The sequence below is a fragment of the Crocodylus porosus genome, unplaced genomic scaffold, assembly GCF_001723895.1.
Source record: "Crocodylus porosus isolate Cpor-Errol unplaced genomic scaffold, CroPor_comp1, whole genome shotgun sequence".
Lineage (NCBI taxonomy): Eukaryota > Metazoa > Chordata > Crocodylia > Crocodylidae > Crocodylus > Crocodylus porosus.
Genome location: NW_017728931.1, coordinates 61,385,754 through 61,400,953, shown reverse-complemented (window position 1 = coordinate 61,400,953; position 15,200 = coordinate 61,385,754). Strand labels below are relative to the sequence as shown.

Here is a 15,200-nt window from a genome sequence, read left to right as displayed (position 1 = left end):
AGGGGGAGAAGGGTGCTGTGCAGACATCTCAGCATGCTCTGCAGGTTCCCTTAGTCAGTCTGGCAACAGATGGCAGTAGTGCATAGGGTAGACCCAATTGGCTGACCCAGACTGGCCATGGTCAACCTGTGTTTCCCTGTGACAATTGTGGGGATTACTAAGGGGGTTTGCTCTGCTCCCTGCTGGAGCAGTAGAGTCCAGCAAGCAACATGCTGTTTCCCTGAGAGGTGGCACGAGGAATGTTAGAGGATCATGATCTGAAAGAAGCCAAAGCAGATACAGACATTCGCTCTCCCAGGAGAAACTCTCCCAGGAATAATTTAACTCTGGTTGTTCCCCAACTCATTTTTCTCCTGGAGCAGCCATTTTAAACCTCAGAAAAAAAGCCTGAACATCTGTACTCTTGTAGTTTCTCCTGGGAGATCAGTGACTCTCCCAGGAGAAACTGAATGCCTATACAAGGCCAGTTTACAAGACTACATAGCTATATCACTTACAAGGCAATTATTGATGTTTTTTTAACATCCAACACTAATAAATTTTGGAAAAATCCTAGTACTCTATTCCCAGTGATTTCACCAAATTATTCATTGTATGTACTCTCAAGGTTGTGGGGGAAATGGGGTTGAGGAAGAAAAACCATCCAAAGCATCAGTGCTGACATTCTAAGTCTCAAACAGAAAGAGAAGAATTGCTAGGAAGAGCTTCAAATCTCCTCTGGAACTTTTTTCTCAAAACTACTTTCTGTTGCTACTAGTAGTAATAGCTCTTTCTGTGGTAGAAATGGTGATTAGCCCTAATGATAGCACTAGTACAAAACAATCGCAAGAGCTTTAATTAGTGTAATCGCCTGCCCGAAAGATACCCTGGTTAAAATGCTGATAAATCCTTCTCAGTCTACCAGCATCACTGGAGTTTCATTAGTTCAGAAAGTGGTGGGGAATATTAAGAATGAGAGTCTACTGTAAAAGAGGCCTCTGAGTGGGATGCAGCAGAATTCAAACAACTCACTTTGTAGCAATCATTTGCAATAAGCTGCAAGAGGCTGAAGGATGCTCCTGAATTTTCCATCTTCAGATAGAGTTCCCATGCTAGTCGAGGTTTCTTGTTCATGATATCTGCAATGAGAACAGGAAGTTGAAAAGGCAAAGAAATACTGCCCAATAACAGCTGAAGTAAATGTCTGTAACCTTTTAACCCCAGTCTACCAAAATCTCCCATTCATACCAAACACCACAGAACAGTGGTTTTCAACCTGCGGTCTGTGAACCCCTAAGAGTCTACAGACTATATCTAAGAGGTCCACAAACATTACTATGATCAATCAAAAGCATGTAAATACCCACACTTACAATTTAAAGGGGTCCACACCACCATTCACAATTTCCAAAGGGGTTTGCACCTGCATTCAAAAATTTTTAGGAGTTCACATACAAAAAAAAAAAAAGGTTGAAAAACACTGCCATAGAATAAAGAGCAAATTCCTCAGCCCCACCAGTAACAATTATAAGGCTAGACCTGCAAATGATGCAAGTCCATAACATCTCAGATTTACATTATATCAACAGAGTAGGCTAGAATGGATCACTGGTTCTTCTACTCTGGAAAACCATGTGACAGATTATTCCACTGGTCTACTTCATATGAAATACTACCCACAGGAAAAGGAAATGCCAAATGTATAAAAGGATTCCAAGAAGCGGGGATGGAAATAACATCTCAGATTTACATTATAGTACATGAACAGAGTACTAATTAGGCTGGAAGATACAAAGAAGGCTCTCTGCATTACACATCTGAAAATCAGGAAATGGCGACAGTAGTAAGAAGGCTTTAAAAGTTTAAATTTTGTGAAAAAAAAGCTGTATCTTGCTTCACTATCCTTCCCACTTAGATACTCCACAACCACAAAAATGAAGAAACATTACAAATCTGTTTCTTGTTAGCACTTATCTTCCTTCAGCAAAGAACAAACAGCGTTTATAACAGCATTCTTGGCCAATGAAACAGTCTCAAGACTATGATGTGCATTTTAACATCAAGTTGAGCTTTGACTGAATGTAATCAGATGCCTTAGCAAAAACAAGTAAAATAATCTTCATATCCTTTAAATAATAAAAATTGATTGAAAATCTTTCAGCTCCGTCTTGGGAGGACATGTCTGTTGTCATAAAAACTGAAAAGAGTTTGTATCCAGTTTGCCATATGTATTCTGTTACTTGTAGCATAGTACTAAAAAAATAATAAGCAACTGAAATTCACTTACAGTTTCTTAAGCTTTGGTATAGTCATAAAGGTACCATCCACAAATGACCTCCATCCTAGATGAACTCCTGAGGTCCCTTCTAACCCTAATTTTCTATGATTCCATAAAGTCTTAGGGCTTTTAGAGATAATTAGTCAGAACGTGGAGAATGTTTATACTCAAGAAAGTATTTAATGTGTGGCATTGGACTGTGGCATCCTCTTATTTCTGGATGTATTCAAAACTGTAAGAGTCAATATTGTGCATTTTCACATTCACAAAAACTTAACAGAAGGACACAAGACTGAAGTCCTCAATGCCCAGTGTCCATTTGATTGTAAACATTAATTTGTATGGTTCTATAGCCCAAAGGAATACAAAGTGTAGGCAAGACTCTTATCACCATGCTTCCAGTGGCAAATTTCTTTCAAGAACCCTTAAAATCTTGCAGTTATTTTAACCCTGCTTATGTAAACAAGAGGTAGGCTTTTACCTAAAACCTCAATAGTATAAACATAATTAATCATACAAGCGCCTGAATGGAACTATACTTGAATTCCAGTAAGGAGATTTGCCCAATACTTTGGGAGACAAAATTCTAAAAGTTGATCTTCTAAAGCTAAGAAATCTGATCTTTGTATTTAATTTAAAAGTTGGCCTGTTAATTTCAGACATAACGATATATCAGTGGAACTGGATAGTTTCTTGAATTTGAGCTAGAATTGGAGGGGAGGGATAGACCTTTCTGAACACTGGCCATTAACATAGGGAAGTTTTCTGCATTCGTGGCATTACTGGCACAGAAGTCAAGAGGAGCAACAATTATTGCCTATGTTAACTGGAGATACCAATGTAAATCTGAAGTGCATTGAAAAGATACTCAAAAGTAGTTTCTCTGCACAAACTACCTCTACTGATAAGTAAAATGCTCAGTTAAGTTAAAGATTACATAACATTATCATGTTTCTGAGCATAATCTACTTGCCAGCCAGAGACAGTGAGAAATCAGGAAGACCTGTCCATATGGTATAATACTGCAGAAGTAAGTGCAGTATGGAAGATGATAATGGCCATCAGAATAGGTGTTTATCGGACGTTTTCTGCAGGGCAGGAAGCAAGACATTTGTTTTGTTAGCTCTGGTAGCAGCACACACTACAGGGGAGAGACATGTCTTATATGATGACCTGATAACCAGTCACTGAAAACCTAACAAACCACAGTTCTCTGCATGAAAAAACAATGCATTTATAGTTCTTTAACAACTACTAAGCTGTGTATATGCAGAAAGACAGTACTATGCTGGGAGATGAAACACAATGAGTTTTTACCTTTTTTAGGATACGATCTATATAATCAGCAAAAGAGCTGACTGTGTAATGCACCTAAAAAGCTGCACTACCAGCATCTTTGGCCCCTTGCAAATAGTTTAAGGTAGACATGTCTACGACTCAATACTTGTTCATATTCAAAATGAGTATGCTATAATACTTATATGGGGCCTTTCAACCAGAAAGATCCTAAAGCTATTTGCATGCTTGGCAAATAAAGGGATCACTACACCTGTCCCTGAAAGCAGCTTTATCTGTAATGAAATGCAACAGTTGTTTACCTGTGCATTTTAAAGACAGATAATAATTTAGCAACTCATCTTCCACATGTGTGAATTTAGTATGAAGAAAACAATTACCAAGACAGCATTTACCTAATGTACCCAACAATACTTAACTATCCTTATGCAAGTGCTGTGAGATCTTTTAATGACCAAACTATCTTAGTTTTAAACTTTATCTAAAAGGAAGTATTTTGAGCAGTTACAACATGCCTAGCACCAATATCAAATAACTTCTTTACTACATAATTAAAAAAGGAAGTACACTACCTACCAAAACACCATTATAATCTCCTTCTGAACCCAAGAGATCTTTCATCAGGTTGAAACCTTAATAATTTCCAGGGAAAAACTTTAACAAAAAAAACCTGACAATAAACAAACCTGCTAGTTTTATGGATTGGGAAAGAAATTCTGGAATCCCAAAGCTGAGTCAGAGAGAGGGGTTAGCCGCGCATGTGTGATGTGATGTGGCAGGCCCCAAGTGACCTCTTTTAGAAGGTCACATCTATATGCTGATGATCTCTCTTCAGCACAGACTACTTTCTAATGGTTGCTGCTCAGGAAGTTAAGGGTGTTGTTGAAGGAAATGGGTAACTTGAGAAAAATCTCCAGATCTGAGTTGGCCTACAGAAAGGTACCACCAACTGTGTGATTTCAGACTGATTAAAAGCCATGTAAGCAATACTGGCAAGCAACCATCAGACTGAATGCAGTGTAGATATATCCTTAATTAGCAGGATATTTTTAAAATTGGAAAGGAAACATTTGCGCTACTACATTAGGGAAAAAATTAAGATTGGTAATCTCTGTTCAGATTGTTGAGAACTGACAAGAGAATATTCCTACAGCTCAGGAAGGAGGTACAGTAACATTGATAGAACTATGCTAGGGTCAACACCAAAATATAGGTATTTAAAAAAAATCAGCCAGATGCACTGCTTGTGCAGTAAATTGGCCACACTGTAGCTGATCACAGTTAAGGCACTTTTCTGTTCACTTTCGTGGAGCACTAGATCCACCCACAACATAGAATGAGCAGAGTGCCAAGACGGATGCAAAAAGGGGGATCTGTATCTAGCAATTTTGAGAGTAAAGTGACTCACAGCAGCGAGCTAGCCAGCTAAGGTAAACATAATCATTCTTTATCTTCTCACTCTGGATCAACAGGAACACCTGTGGGGGGGGAAAAATAATTAGGAGTATGTGTGTGTATGCATGCATGCGCGCTCTGCAATATAGAGAAACTAGATCCATCTCCACAATACACAGCCAAGGTTTACGCCAGACAAAGAGCAGCTTGATAGGAAGAACTGGGAGTATAAAACTGCAATGTACAGGGGTATTTCTGTCAGGCAGGTGGAGAACTGAAACAGTACAATGCTTATCATGGGATTTCTGCAGCTTTACAGTGCCAAACTATGGGGAGGGTATGGCTTTGCTTGAACAACTGCCAGTGGGTATTGATATACAACAAGCAGAGCATAAAGGAAGATGGGGCTATGGGAAAAACAACTAGGAATGCAACTGTTTAGCATGTAGTGCAAGCTGTGAAATTATCATCCTTCTAAAATACCAGAAGAGGCCTCACGGTAATGATGATCTCTTCCATTCCCTCTACCACTTACTGTATGAAACAAACCTGAAGTTCCTGAAGTAGCAATAACAGCCCTTAAACCATCAGTTTTAGAGAGGCTCTGGGTCAAAATACTATCTTTTACAATTTATTATGGAGACAGAATCATTACTGCATTTGACAGTCAGAAGGAGGTAAAGGTGGTCTTATGTTCTTAAATCTTCTGTGGTGGCTTCACTCAGCAAAAAAGATAAAAATACCCATTCTTTATTGGGGATGGTGGCAAAAAAAATCAAACCCCTTTCTCCATGTACATGGGTTATTCTGCCCATAATTATAAAAAGCACTTACTGGAAAATAATGTTTTGCCAATCAATCAAATGGTTTTATTGTTTAAACATTGCTAATGCTCTAATTCAGAATGGAGTGTTATTGCTATGAGTAGCATTTCACCCCGCAGATTGGTCCCTTATGCCCAGAGGGGCCACTCTTTTTGAAAAATTATGTTACACAGAGGGTTACTTCTGGAGACATTTAATAAATTTATGAACTGCTGAAGAGGGTAATCCTTACATGGATGTGTGGCCACAGTCACAGATCACTAGACACCAAAACAGTACCAATGGGCTTACTTAAATTTATAAGCAGTTCCAAAATTGTCATCTATATAATGCAAATCCACTCAGCACAGTTTGTAAAAATACAGACAAAAGCAGGAGGACCTATTATTCAAGGCTAAATTTATAAGTCTTTGGTGTTTCTGCAACCCAGATGCAGTATATTTAAAAGTGCAATCATTTAGTTCAAATTCTGGCCTGTGGGCCAAATGCAGCCTATAGAGCCATCGCATCTGTCCTGCGGGGTTCCCCACAGGTTGGGAAATTTGGCAGCAGGGAGCAGTGGCCTTTAATATGTGAACCCAGTCAGAACCAGATCAGGTCTTCCCTCACACAGGGCTGGGCCATGCCCTCTTTCCTCCATGGGGCTGGGTCACACCTCTTTTCCCCAGTGGGGCTGGTTTGGGCCAGGCCATGCTCTTCTTCTCCTCAAGCCATGTCCCCTTTTCCCCTGCAAGGCTGGGTTAGGCCCAAGCCATGTCCCCTTTCCCCACACAGCCAGGTTGGGACTGAGCCATACCCCTTTCACCCCCTGGTAGGCTCACATCCTTACCCCACTCCCCACTGCAGAGCTAGGTGAAGGCCCCTTCTCCTCTGTGGTGCTGGGCTCAGATTGGGCTGCCCCCTTCCCAACTCCGATGGTTGGATGATGTCCGCCATACCAGCCCCAGGTACTAGTTTGGAACCACCATGCAGCCCACAGTCTGACCAGACACTGTCCATCTGTCCCACTGGGAAAAAAGTTTGAGCACCACTACCAGAGACTACAAGTGGCCTCCTAATATGACTTCAAACCTGTTAGCTTGAATTTTCACAAATGTTAAGAGGGGTTATTCAATTGTATTAAACCAACTAAACTGAGCTGATAGGACTGTAGCACATACCCTTTTTGCCTATCAATCTTGGACAGGTTTTTGGAGAAGCTTTAATTCCAATCACAGAAATAAGAAATTAACTCTTCCTGTTCTTCACCCAAACCTCTCATCATATTGCCCCAGAAATCTAAGGTTCAAATATCAGAAGACTGTTAAAAAAAAAGAATTTTATCAAAACCATCTGACTTAAAATAACAAACCACATGCTGGGTTTCTTGTCCTACCTCCCACTCCAATTTTCTGATCTTTACTGCTTTTGAGAAGTCTCACTTAATTCTTCAGAGCAGTTATTACTCTGTGTGTATTTCAACTTCCAATGCACAAAACATGCTGTGCATACGAAGAAGCAAAACTCCTCAAGCCTACCTGGATGTTGTGGAAACATTTTTTGTTTTTTTTTCTCCTCTCACATATAACAAACCCCTAAGTCAACGTTCAGTTATCCAATCTCTTTCACTCAACAGACTTTGCTCTGCCTGAACAATAAGGCTGCCTGGGATCCCAGACAGACAGAAACCATAATCAAGGGGGTATTCTCTGATCAATTAGAAACAGCTGGGAGTGCTCCTGTGATACACTAACAGCATTATTTCCACAGTGCAAGGTTAGAGCAAGCTACTTCTTCTGAATCCTATTAATTGAGAGCAAGATATACTTCTCAATTCTTGGAGCTCAGGTTCCACACAACCTGCAGGATCCCAAACAGAGTGAGAGCAATACTTGTATGGGGGAGGGGCATGTAGAAAACTTTCCCATTGTTTAAGCCAACAGACATACCTCCTCACCCTCACTGAAATTGCCAGTGGCAGCTTTGGCTTGGGCGTAGTTAAAGTTAAAAGTGTCATCATTGTAGAAGTAACTCTGGAAAATAAGCCATACACAGGTTAAAAGAAGAAAACAAAACAAAGCACAGTTCCACATGGTATACAATATGAAAAATAAAGAATCAAGTTCTAAATCAGCCTACACCAGACAAATGGGTTGGAGAGGGGGAAAGAACACTATAAACCTAAGTCATTTCTAAACACTGGCTAGAGAATTAGAGTGGCTTTCCATCATGAGTTTGTGACTGCAAACATAGCTGAAACATTCCAGAGTATTAACAATAGCAGGTCTGGAGTATGTTCCAACCCAGAAATTGCAGGCTGGCAGCTTTTACTGGGTTGATCTTTCATTCTAGGCATGCTAAGACATGCTATGGTGCCATGGCTTCTTTCCCTATGACCACTCCCATCATGCACACACCTTAAAACTTAAGACTGCTTAACAGAGAGCTTTCTTTTCCCCACTAGTTTAATGGAGTGAGCAGTTTCTCCTTCCTACCTCAAGTTAGTTAAGTTACCCTTAAAACTAAAATGCTACACTGTCAGTCTCCCTCACAGATGGTTTGCCTGAATTAGTATAAGTCCCAAATCAAGCAAACTTGGTGAACAATATGCCATTTGTGGTGCACATACAGCCAACCCTCTTACTCAAAGTTCATTTTCAATATCCTCTCAGTGCTGGACACCAAAGAAGCTCAGAATTATCTTTCCTGTGCTGCATCTTTTCCAGAGCATATACAAGGCCATGTTCACACTGCAATTTTTATCAGAGCTCATGACAAGCTACGGGTACATTTGGCTTTGAACATGGTAAAAAAAAAAAAAATCTGTTGCCAACTATAGTCAGCTGTATCACCTAGCTTGACTGTATCTGCATTAGAAATCTGAACTGCTGCTGAAAAAAGTAGTGGACTAGAACCTGTTTAAATACCCCAGGTTCAGTGTCTTAACACTAATCAGGCTCTTTTACCTACCAGAGACAGTTTTCGCCCTGGATAAAGTCTGTCACTATCCTCTTTGGTCTTGCACTGAATTCACCTTAAGCCCTACAATCTTGTCATAACATTACTTGCTGCTCTGATTGGTGTCTATCTCAGTTAGTTGCTCAGACAGTCAGCTGAACAATGGAGCATTCCTTGTGACCAGAGCTCAGCTGGTGCTGGATTAGATCATCTCCCCAGATGGTCCTTAGTGCCAAAAAGCCAGCTTCAGGCCAGCTGGCAGGACACTCATAGCAAGGCGTCCTTTGAGGCATGCTAGTGCCTAAAGCAGTTTTAATCAATCATTGATGGAGGTGATGTTTGCCAAAAAAACATAATGCGAACTCCACTTGTCCACATCTCTACTTGTAAAGCTAGACAAGTTGGATACCAGACAATGAAGCACAAAATGCAGACTGGGCAATCCACCCAACTATAAGAAGGTAGAGAGAGAACACTATTTGGACTGCTGGAGCTATAATAATACAGCAGTTGCAAAACTGAAACAGAGCAGTGGTCCATGTACTCAGTGTTCTGTCTTCAACAGCATCCAATACCAGTTGCTTCAAAGAAAGGCACAAAAAACCCTGAAGCAGGAAGATACGGGATAGCATGCCTAACAGGAATGTTTAAATTCTCTCTATTAGTTAGACGTTGCATCAGGCCATGAAGTATTAGGGTTGTAGTCCTTTTAGAAACACATTTAAAAATACTTAAAACTGAATATTTTCGCTATTTGTATAAAAGTGCAGTCTCTTTGAATCCTACTAACCTCTTGAGCTCAATGAGCATTTTTACACATGCATGTGTTGCAGTGCTGGGAGCTTTGAAAAGCACCCAGCGCTGCAATGCATACAGTTGTATAAGTTGCAAAATGCACATCAGCACTGAGAAAATGGCAGTGATGCACTTTTGAACTAAAACACTTTGGAGGTGCCAAAAGTGTACCATTCCAATTTTCTGCGCACTGATGCACATTTTGCTATTTATAGAACTGCATGCAGTTCATGCAGTTCACCTCAGGTCGCATACGGATTAATCGAGTCTGCTACGAAGCGGCAGATCTCCTGCTTGTCCCAGGAAAAAAAATACGTGTATAAATGCCCAATAATATCATGTAGCAATGAGTTCCACCAGGCTGCATCCAATACTGCTGCTATGACTCATGCAAAGGTGGCATGGTGCCAACTGGCACCCAGCCTTTGTCAGGAGGCAATGTTCACATAGGATGTGCTACCAAACTTCTAGAACTGGCTTTCTGCAGCACCATATTTTTCCAGCATGCCTTACCAGTCCTCTATTTTGACAGCTACAGTTTGTCAGTTTCATGTCCTGCTGCCTTTATTTTAGTTATCTTGTTTACATTTTTAATGCATAGTTTGCTTCCTCCTCGTCTACTTTTTCTTTCTAAAATAACTTTGAACTCTGGTATGTTATTGTGGGAAAAGATAAATAATGTCAAACCATGGGAACTATCTGCATAGATTTCACATGACATGACAGATCAAAGAAGTGGGGACAGGGATGAGTTTGTGCATACACCACTGTCTTCTACTGGGTGCTACATGAAAGATGCACTCATGTGTTTATTAGTATCTCTTAAATAACTGAGTTACAGGAGTTGCTTTTTGAGTGTAAGATGGAAAGGTGTAAATATGCACACAATACACCACTGTTCTGTGATGAATAGGACCTGCTGATTGATTCTGGAAGGGAACTGCTATATTGTTCCTCTAAGTCTAACTCACGGCTGATCAACTTCTAAGAGGCTGGGAGCTGTGCCCCACATGGACCACAACAGTGCACTGGCAGATCTTCTCTACCCCACTCCATCATTTGTGCAAGCAGCCCCCTCCACCCTGTTCCACTGCATGTACATCCATGGGAGCCACCCTTTCCACACACCTCAACAGCTCCTAGCTTCCCCAGCACTGCCACATTCCACTGTGTCACCCAGTGGGGTAGGCACTGGAAGCAGAACCTGGAGGAGGGAGAAGCCCAGAGCCCCTGGAGGCAACAGCACCCAACATGATAGGGAATGCATCAGCTGGGTGGCAGTTTAAACCCTTGGGGGCCACATGCAGCCCATAGGCAGCCAGTTGGATAGCTCTGCTCTAGCTCACCAGCAGCTGAAGAAACACTTCTTGATGTTACACAAAAATATATCATTCCACAGCAGCATTCCCTTGATTTCCCTTCTCCTCCAACAAAATCAAATCAAGTACCAGGCAACCAAAGAAGCTTTCCCTCTCTCTCAGACCTTCCCCACTGCCCAGTAGGATCATTTATCCTCTTATTTGGACTGAGAGAAAGAAAATTATCTCCACCAGCTGGTAAAACATAGCATGAGTTAAGGTACTCACTCTAATCTTTACTGCTACCTCCTTTTCTCTCATGTCATTATTCCTAAACCTCGCATCCACCTTCCTCATTTCCTCTCCACCCAGGATCTTTCCAGTTTACTTAGAAAGAATATAGGCAGTCCTTGACTTACAACATTTCAAGTTACAACATTTCACACTTACAACGTTTAGAAATTGACACCGTGTTTCAACTTTATGACATGAGTTTCGACTTACAATGCTTGATCCAATGCGACGCTACGCCAGCGAACAAATTCGCTGTGTCACATCTCCCTGGAGAACATCTGTTCAAACTTGCTTGGACACTGTCTTTAAGAAAGCAGACAAGACTCCAGAAAAACCTGCAGCCAAGACTCCTGAGAAGACTGCAGCTGTTCTAAGAACCCTTCAAAAAGTCCAACCAAGAGCCCTTCGAAAAGTCCAGCAAAGTCACTTCAAAGAAGTCCTTCCAAAACAGTATGATTTCTATTTATGATATAAATACATTAATGTAGCTATATTACTCATCTATAATTGATCGAGTACAAAAATCTGGGGTATTTTTGATGAAAACAGGGTATCAGGCCCTGGTTCAGGAACGAATCCCCCATTTATAACATTATTTCTTATGAGAAAATTGGTTCCAAGTTACAATGTTTTGACTTAAGACACAGTTTTTAGGAACCAATTGTGTCATAAGTCCGAGGACTGCCTATATTTACAAAATACAATATGGGCTCCTGCCCTACCCTTCCCATTGCCTCCCCTTCTCATCCTACAACTCCATTTCCTGTTTGCCATCATGGATGTAGATATTAGCTAGACTGTTCTCTTCTTCTCACCTTTCTACTTGCCTCAAAGGACTTCAACCTATCCCCTGATCTCTGTGTCCACATCTCCCTCACTATTTTTCTTAACACCTCACTCTTTTCTGGCTCTTTCCTTTCCTAGTATATGCCATGGATTAGTCTCTCTCCTATTTAAAAAAAGAAAAAAAACCCAAACAAACCCTGAATCCACTTACCTCTCCAACTTCCCTTCACTTCTAAGCTGACTGAGCCTGCTGTCCACAATAGACATCTGGAGTTTGTCTCTTCCAATTCCATCGTAGACCTTCCCCAAGCCAGTTTCCTGCCTTTTGCATTCCACTGTTACATCTATTGCTGGCATCTCTAATGACCTCTCTCTAACCAAAGCTCTGAACCAGTCCTCATCCCCCTTGACCTGTCAGTTGCCTTTAGCACCATAAACCACATATTTCTTCTTGAGATATTGTCCTCCTCAGGCCTCCATAACAGTCCTCTTTTGGTTCTCCTTTCTAATCACTTCTTCAGAGGACTCTAGGCATTCCCCACTTCACCTAGCAGCGTAGGTTCTACAGGGTTCTTTGGTCCCCTTCTACTCTTCATTTATACCCTTCTTCATCTACACTCTTCAACACCCTTCTTCAAATGGGTAATCCCATCTGCAAACACGTATTCAATTACCATTTTGTACAGTGACAAAAATATCCAAAATATCGTCTTCATAACACCCCTTGCAGACATTGCAGCATCACATCAAACTCAATATGGTGCAACCCGAGCTTCTCTGCCATCCCAGAACCTTCTTTCTAAACCAACACCATGTTGCCTATCATTTAGTTCCATAAAATGGGCATCTTAGGACTCTTTCTATGTTCTCATGTCTACGCTACATTTAAATCTTCCCACAATATGACTTTTCCTATGTGTTCACATGTCTAAAAACTTTTTATCATCTTGCAACTTGACTACTGCAACATCCTTTTCTCTGGCTTTGAGAAATGCAATAATGCCATGCTCACATCCATTCTGTATCCTGTTTCAGAGATCATTTTACTAGCCTATTTCATTGGCCATGTCAGTTTGCCTCATTCCCTCTCCTAGCTCCACTTTTTCTATCAAACATGAGCCTCAGTCTTTCCACACCTTACATAATACCATCTCTAATTCACTGTTGTTGGGGGGAGGTCAATCTCCTCCCTTGGATCAGCCAGTGATGTTTCACCACACACATATCACATTTTCAGACACTTTTTGCTGTCTCCTATGCTGCTCCTCACATCTGTTACATATATAAAACATGATTAGTTTCCTTTAAAACCCTCCTCAGAACTCCTTTTTCTTAACAACAGTTTGGTTGCTGGTATGGTATCCATCATGCTGTCTTATTGTTTTCTTATAATCCTGGTCAGGTTATCTGTATTCGTTTAATGCCTCTTGCCTAATACTTAGATTGTGAACTGCACGTGCGTATATTTATATACAGCCTAGCACAGTGAAGTCATGGTCTATGATTAAGATTCCTATGGCCTATAGTAATGCAAATAAATAATACTGACCTTGACTGAGTTGAGGTAAATCAGGACATCATCAAACTGCCTAAGCAGAAAGAAGCAGGAAGCCATGCACTGTCTCCCTGGGATAGTATCTGAAACAAGAGGGAATACAGTTGCATACAGTTTAAAATTGGGTGAGAGGGGGAAAAAAGAATCAATACTACAGATATGTGCTTCTTAAATTATTGAGAAAGTCCAAAGTATAGTATCATCTGTCTTTTTCAGCCAGGTGACTATACTAGAGAATGAGAAAAGCAATTAGATCTTTTTGTACACCTCTGCTAATACAAGATTACTCCCTGGTAACAAATTACTTAAAACAACAGACTATTTCCTATAGAATATCCTCCATGTGTCAGAGACAATTTTACCATGAATCACTACCAGTTCCTACAAGTGAGAGTAAGTCCTGCATTTGTAGTTTTCAACCCGTTAGTCCTAATTTAAGTGCCTTTAAACCATCTTAAACAGTTATACTCTCTTGTTTGTGTGCCCATATTCAAAAATTACCACAAGGGGTACACTATCTCACATCGACCATGGGGTAACAGTGGGCACACAAAGGCAGTTACTATGGAGTGGCTAATGCAGTCTAAGTTCAGACTTTACCTTATTTTACAGTAACTTGTTCATTTGCCCATACCCTTTATATTCACACCCTTAAAAACATTCCTAGATGGTGAAGGTCTATACATGTAAATCTTAGTGCTGACACCATAATAAACTTGAAGCATAGAGAACATTATGCCCACATATTGCAGCTTTCTATACACAGTGTAGCATGAAAATTTAATCAGTCCAGTTTGGGTGGGCCATATTATTCACAAGTGATAAAGCCAGGAATGACTGTCCCATCCCAAATGAGTACCAATATTTTATACTACAGCAATGGTACTTAAAGGTATGATCTGCAAGCCTGATCCAATCCACTGAGCTGAGTCATCCAACCCCTGAGGCTCCCATGGGTCCAAAAATTTAGCAGTGGTTAACGCCACTGTTAATTACCACAGCTCTGGGAGCCCAGCAGCAATTAACACACCAGCTCTCTCCTGCTGCTATATTTGTGGACTCATGGAGAGCCCCACAGGCCAGATGACATAGTCCTGTATGCCAAATAGGGCTGGCATGCTAACCCAGTGTGCAGCCCTAGACCCAGCATGCAGGGTTTGACCTGGTGCATAGTCCCAGACCCAGTCTGCAGCCCTGGACCCAATGCATGGGGTTGGTTTGTATACTGGAGCTGACCCTTAGAGCAGCTGCACCCATTCATCTGACTTGCATGCCGGAAAGATTGAGCACCACTATCACCTAGTCTGAAAATATTGTGTATTGCCAAAAACCACCCCACTACCGCTGCCCCAAGAGCCATGTGATGGCATATGCCTGCTGCTGCCAGGCGGGCAGGGGACAGACACACACACACACACACAGAGGCAGATGCACACACCATGCATGCAGAGGCAGACACACACACACAGACAGCCCCCCAGCAGGTAAGTGTATGTGGGGGGAAGGGGAGAGGTAGGGGAGGGGGAAAGGGCTAGGGGGACCAGATTGGGAACGGCAGGGGGGGAAGTGTGTCTCTGTGCCTGCTCCCAGAAGCAGGATCAGGGGGAGGGAGGGAAAGAGGGCAGTGGCACCCCACTGCGGACTGCACATATGCCACATGGCTGGCTGGCTGGCTGGGGCAGGAGATTTCATAGATTTCATAGACATCAGGGCTGGAAGGGACCTCGGGAGATCATCGAGTCCAGCCCCCTGCCCAAAGGGCA

General features: G+C 41.5%; 1 protein-coding gene across 8 annotated transcripts in view; it reads right to left on the bottom strand.

Moving 5' to 3' along the window:
* Window positions 1-15,200, bottom strand: part of TTC26 (tetratricopeptide repeat domain 26) — a 61,649-nt gene that overhangs the window by 15,503 nt on the left and 30,946 nt on the right. For 7 of the 8 annotated variants that reach the window (XM_019545205.1, XM_019545208.1, XM_019545211.1 and 4 more), the window contains 4 exons: window positions 13,432-13,520; window positions 7,701-7,784; window positions 4,962-5,031; window positions 1,012-1,118 (listed from right to left, as the gene is read on the bottom strand). In XM_019545205.1, the coding sequence (XP_019400750.1) occupies window positions 1,012-1,118; window positions 4,962-5,031; window positions 7,701-7,784; window positions 13,432-13,520 (350 nt within the window). Of the gene's footprint in view, window positions 1-1,011; window positions 1,119-4,961; window positions 5,032-7,700; window positions 7,785-13,431; window positions 13,521-15,200 lie in introns of those variants that run through there. The other variant, XM_019545213.1, reaches the window with a different exon arrangement.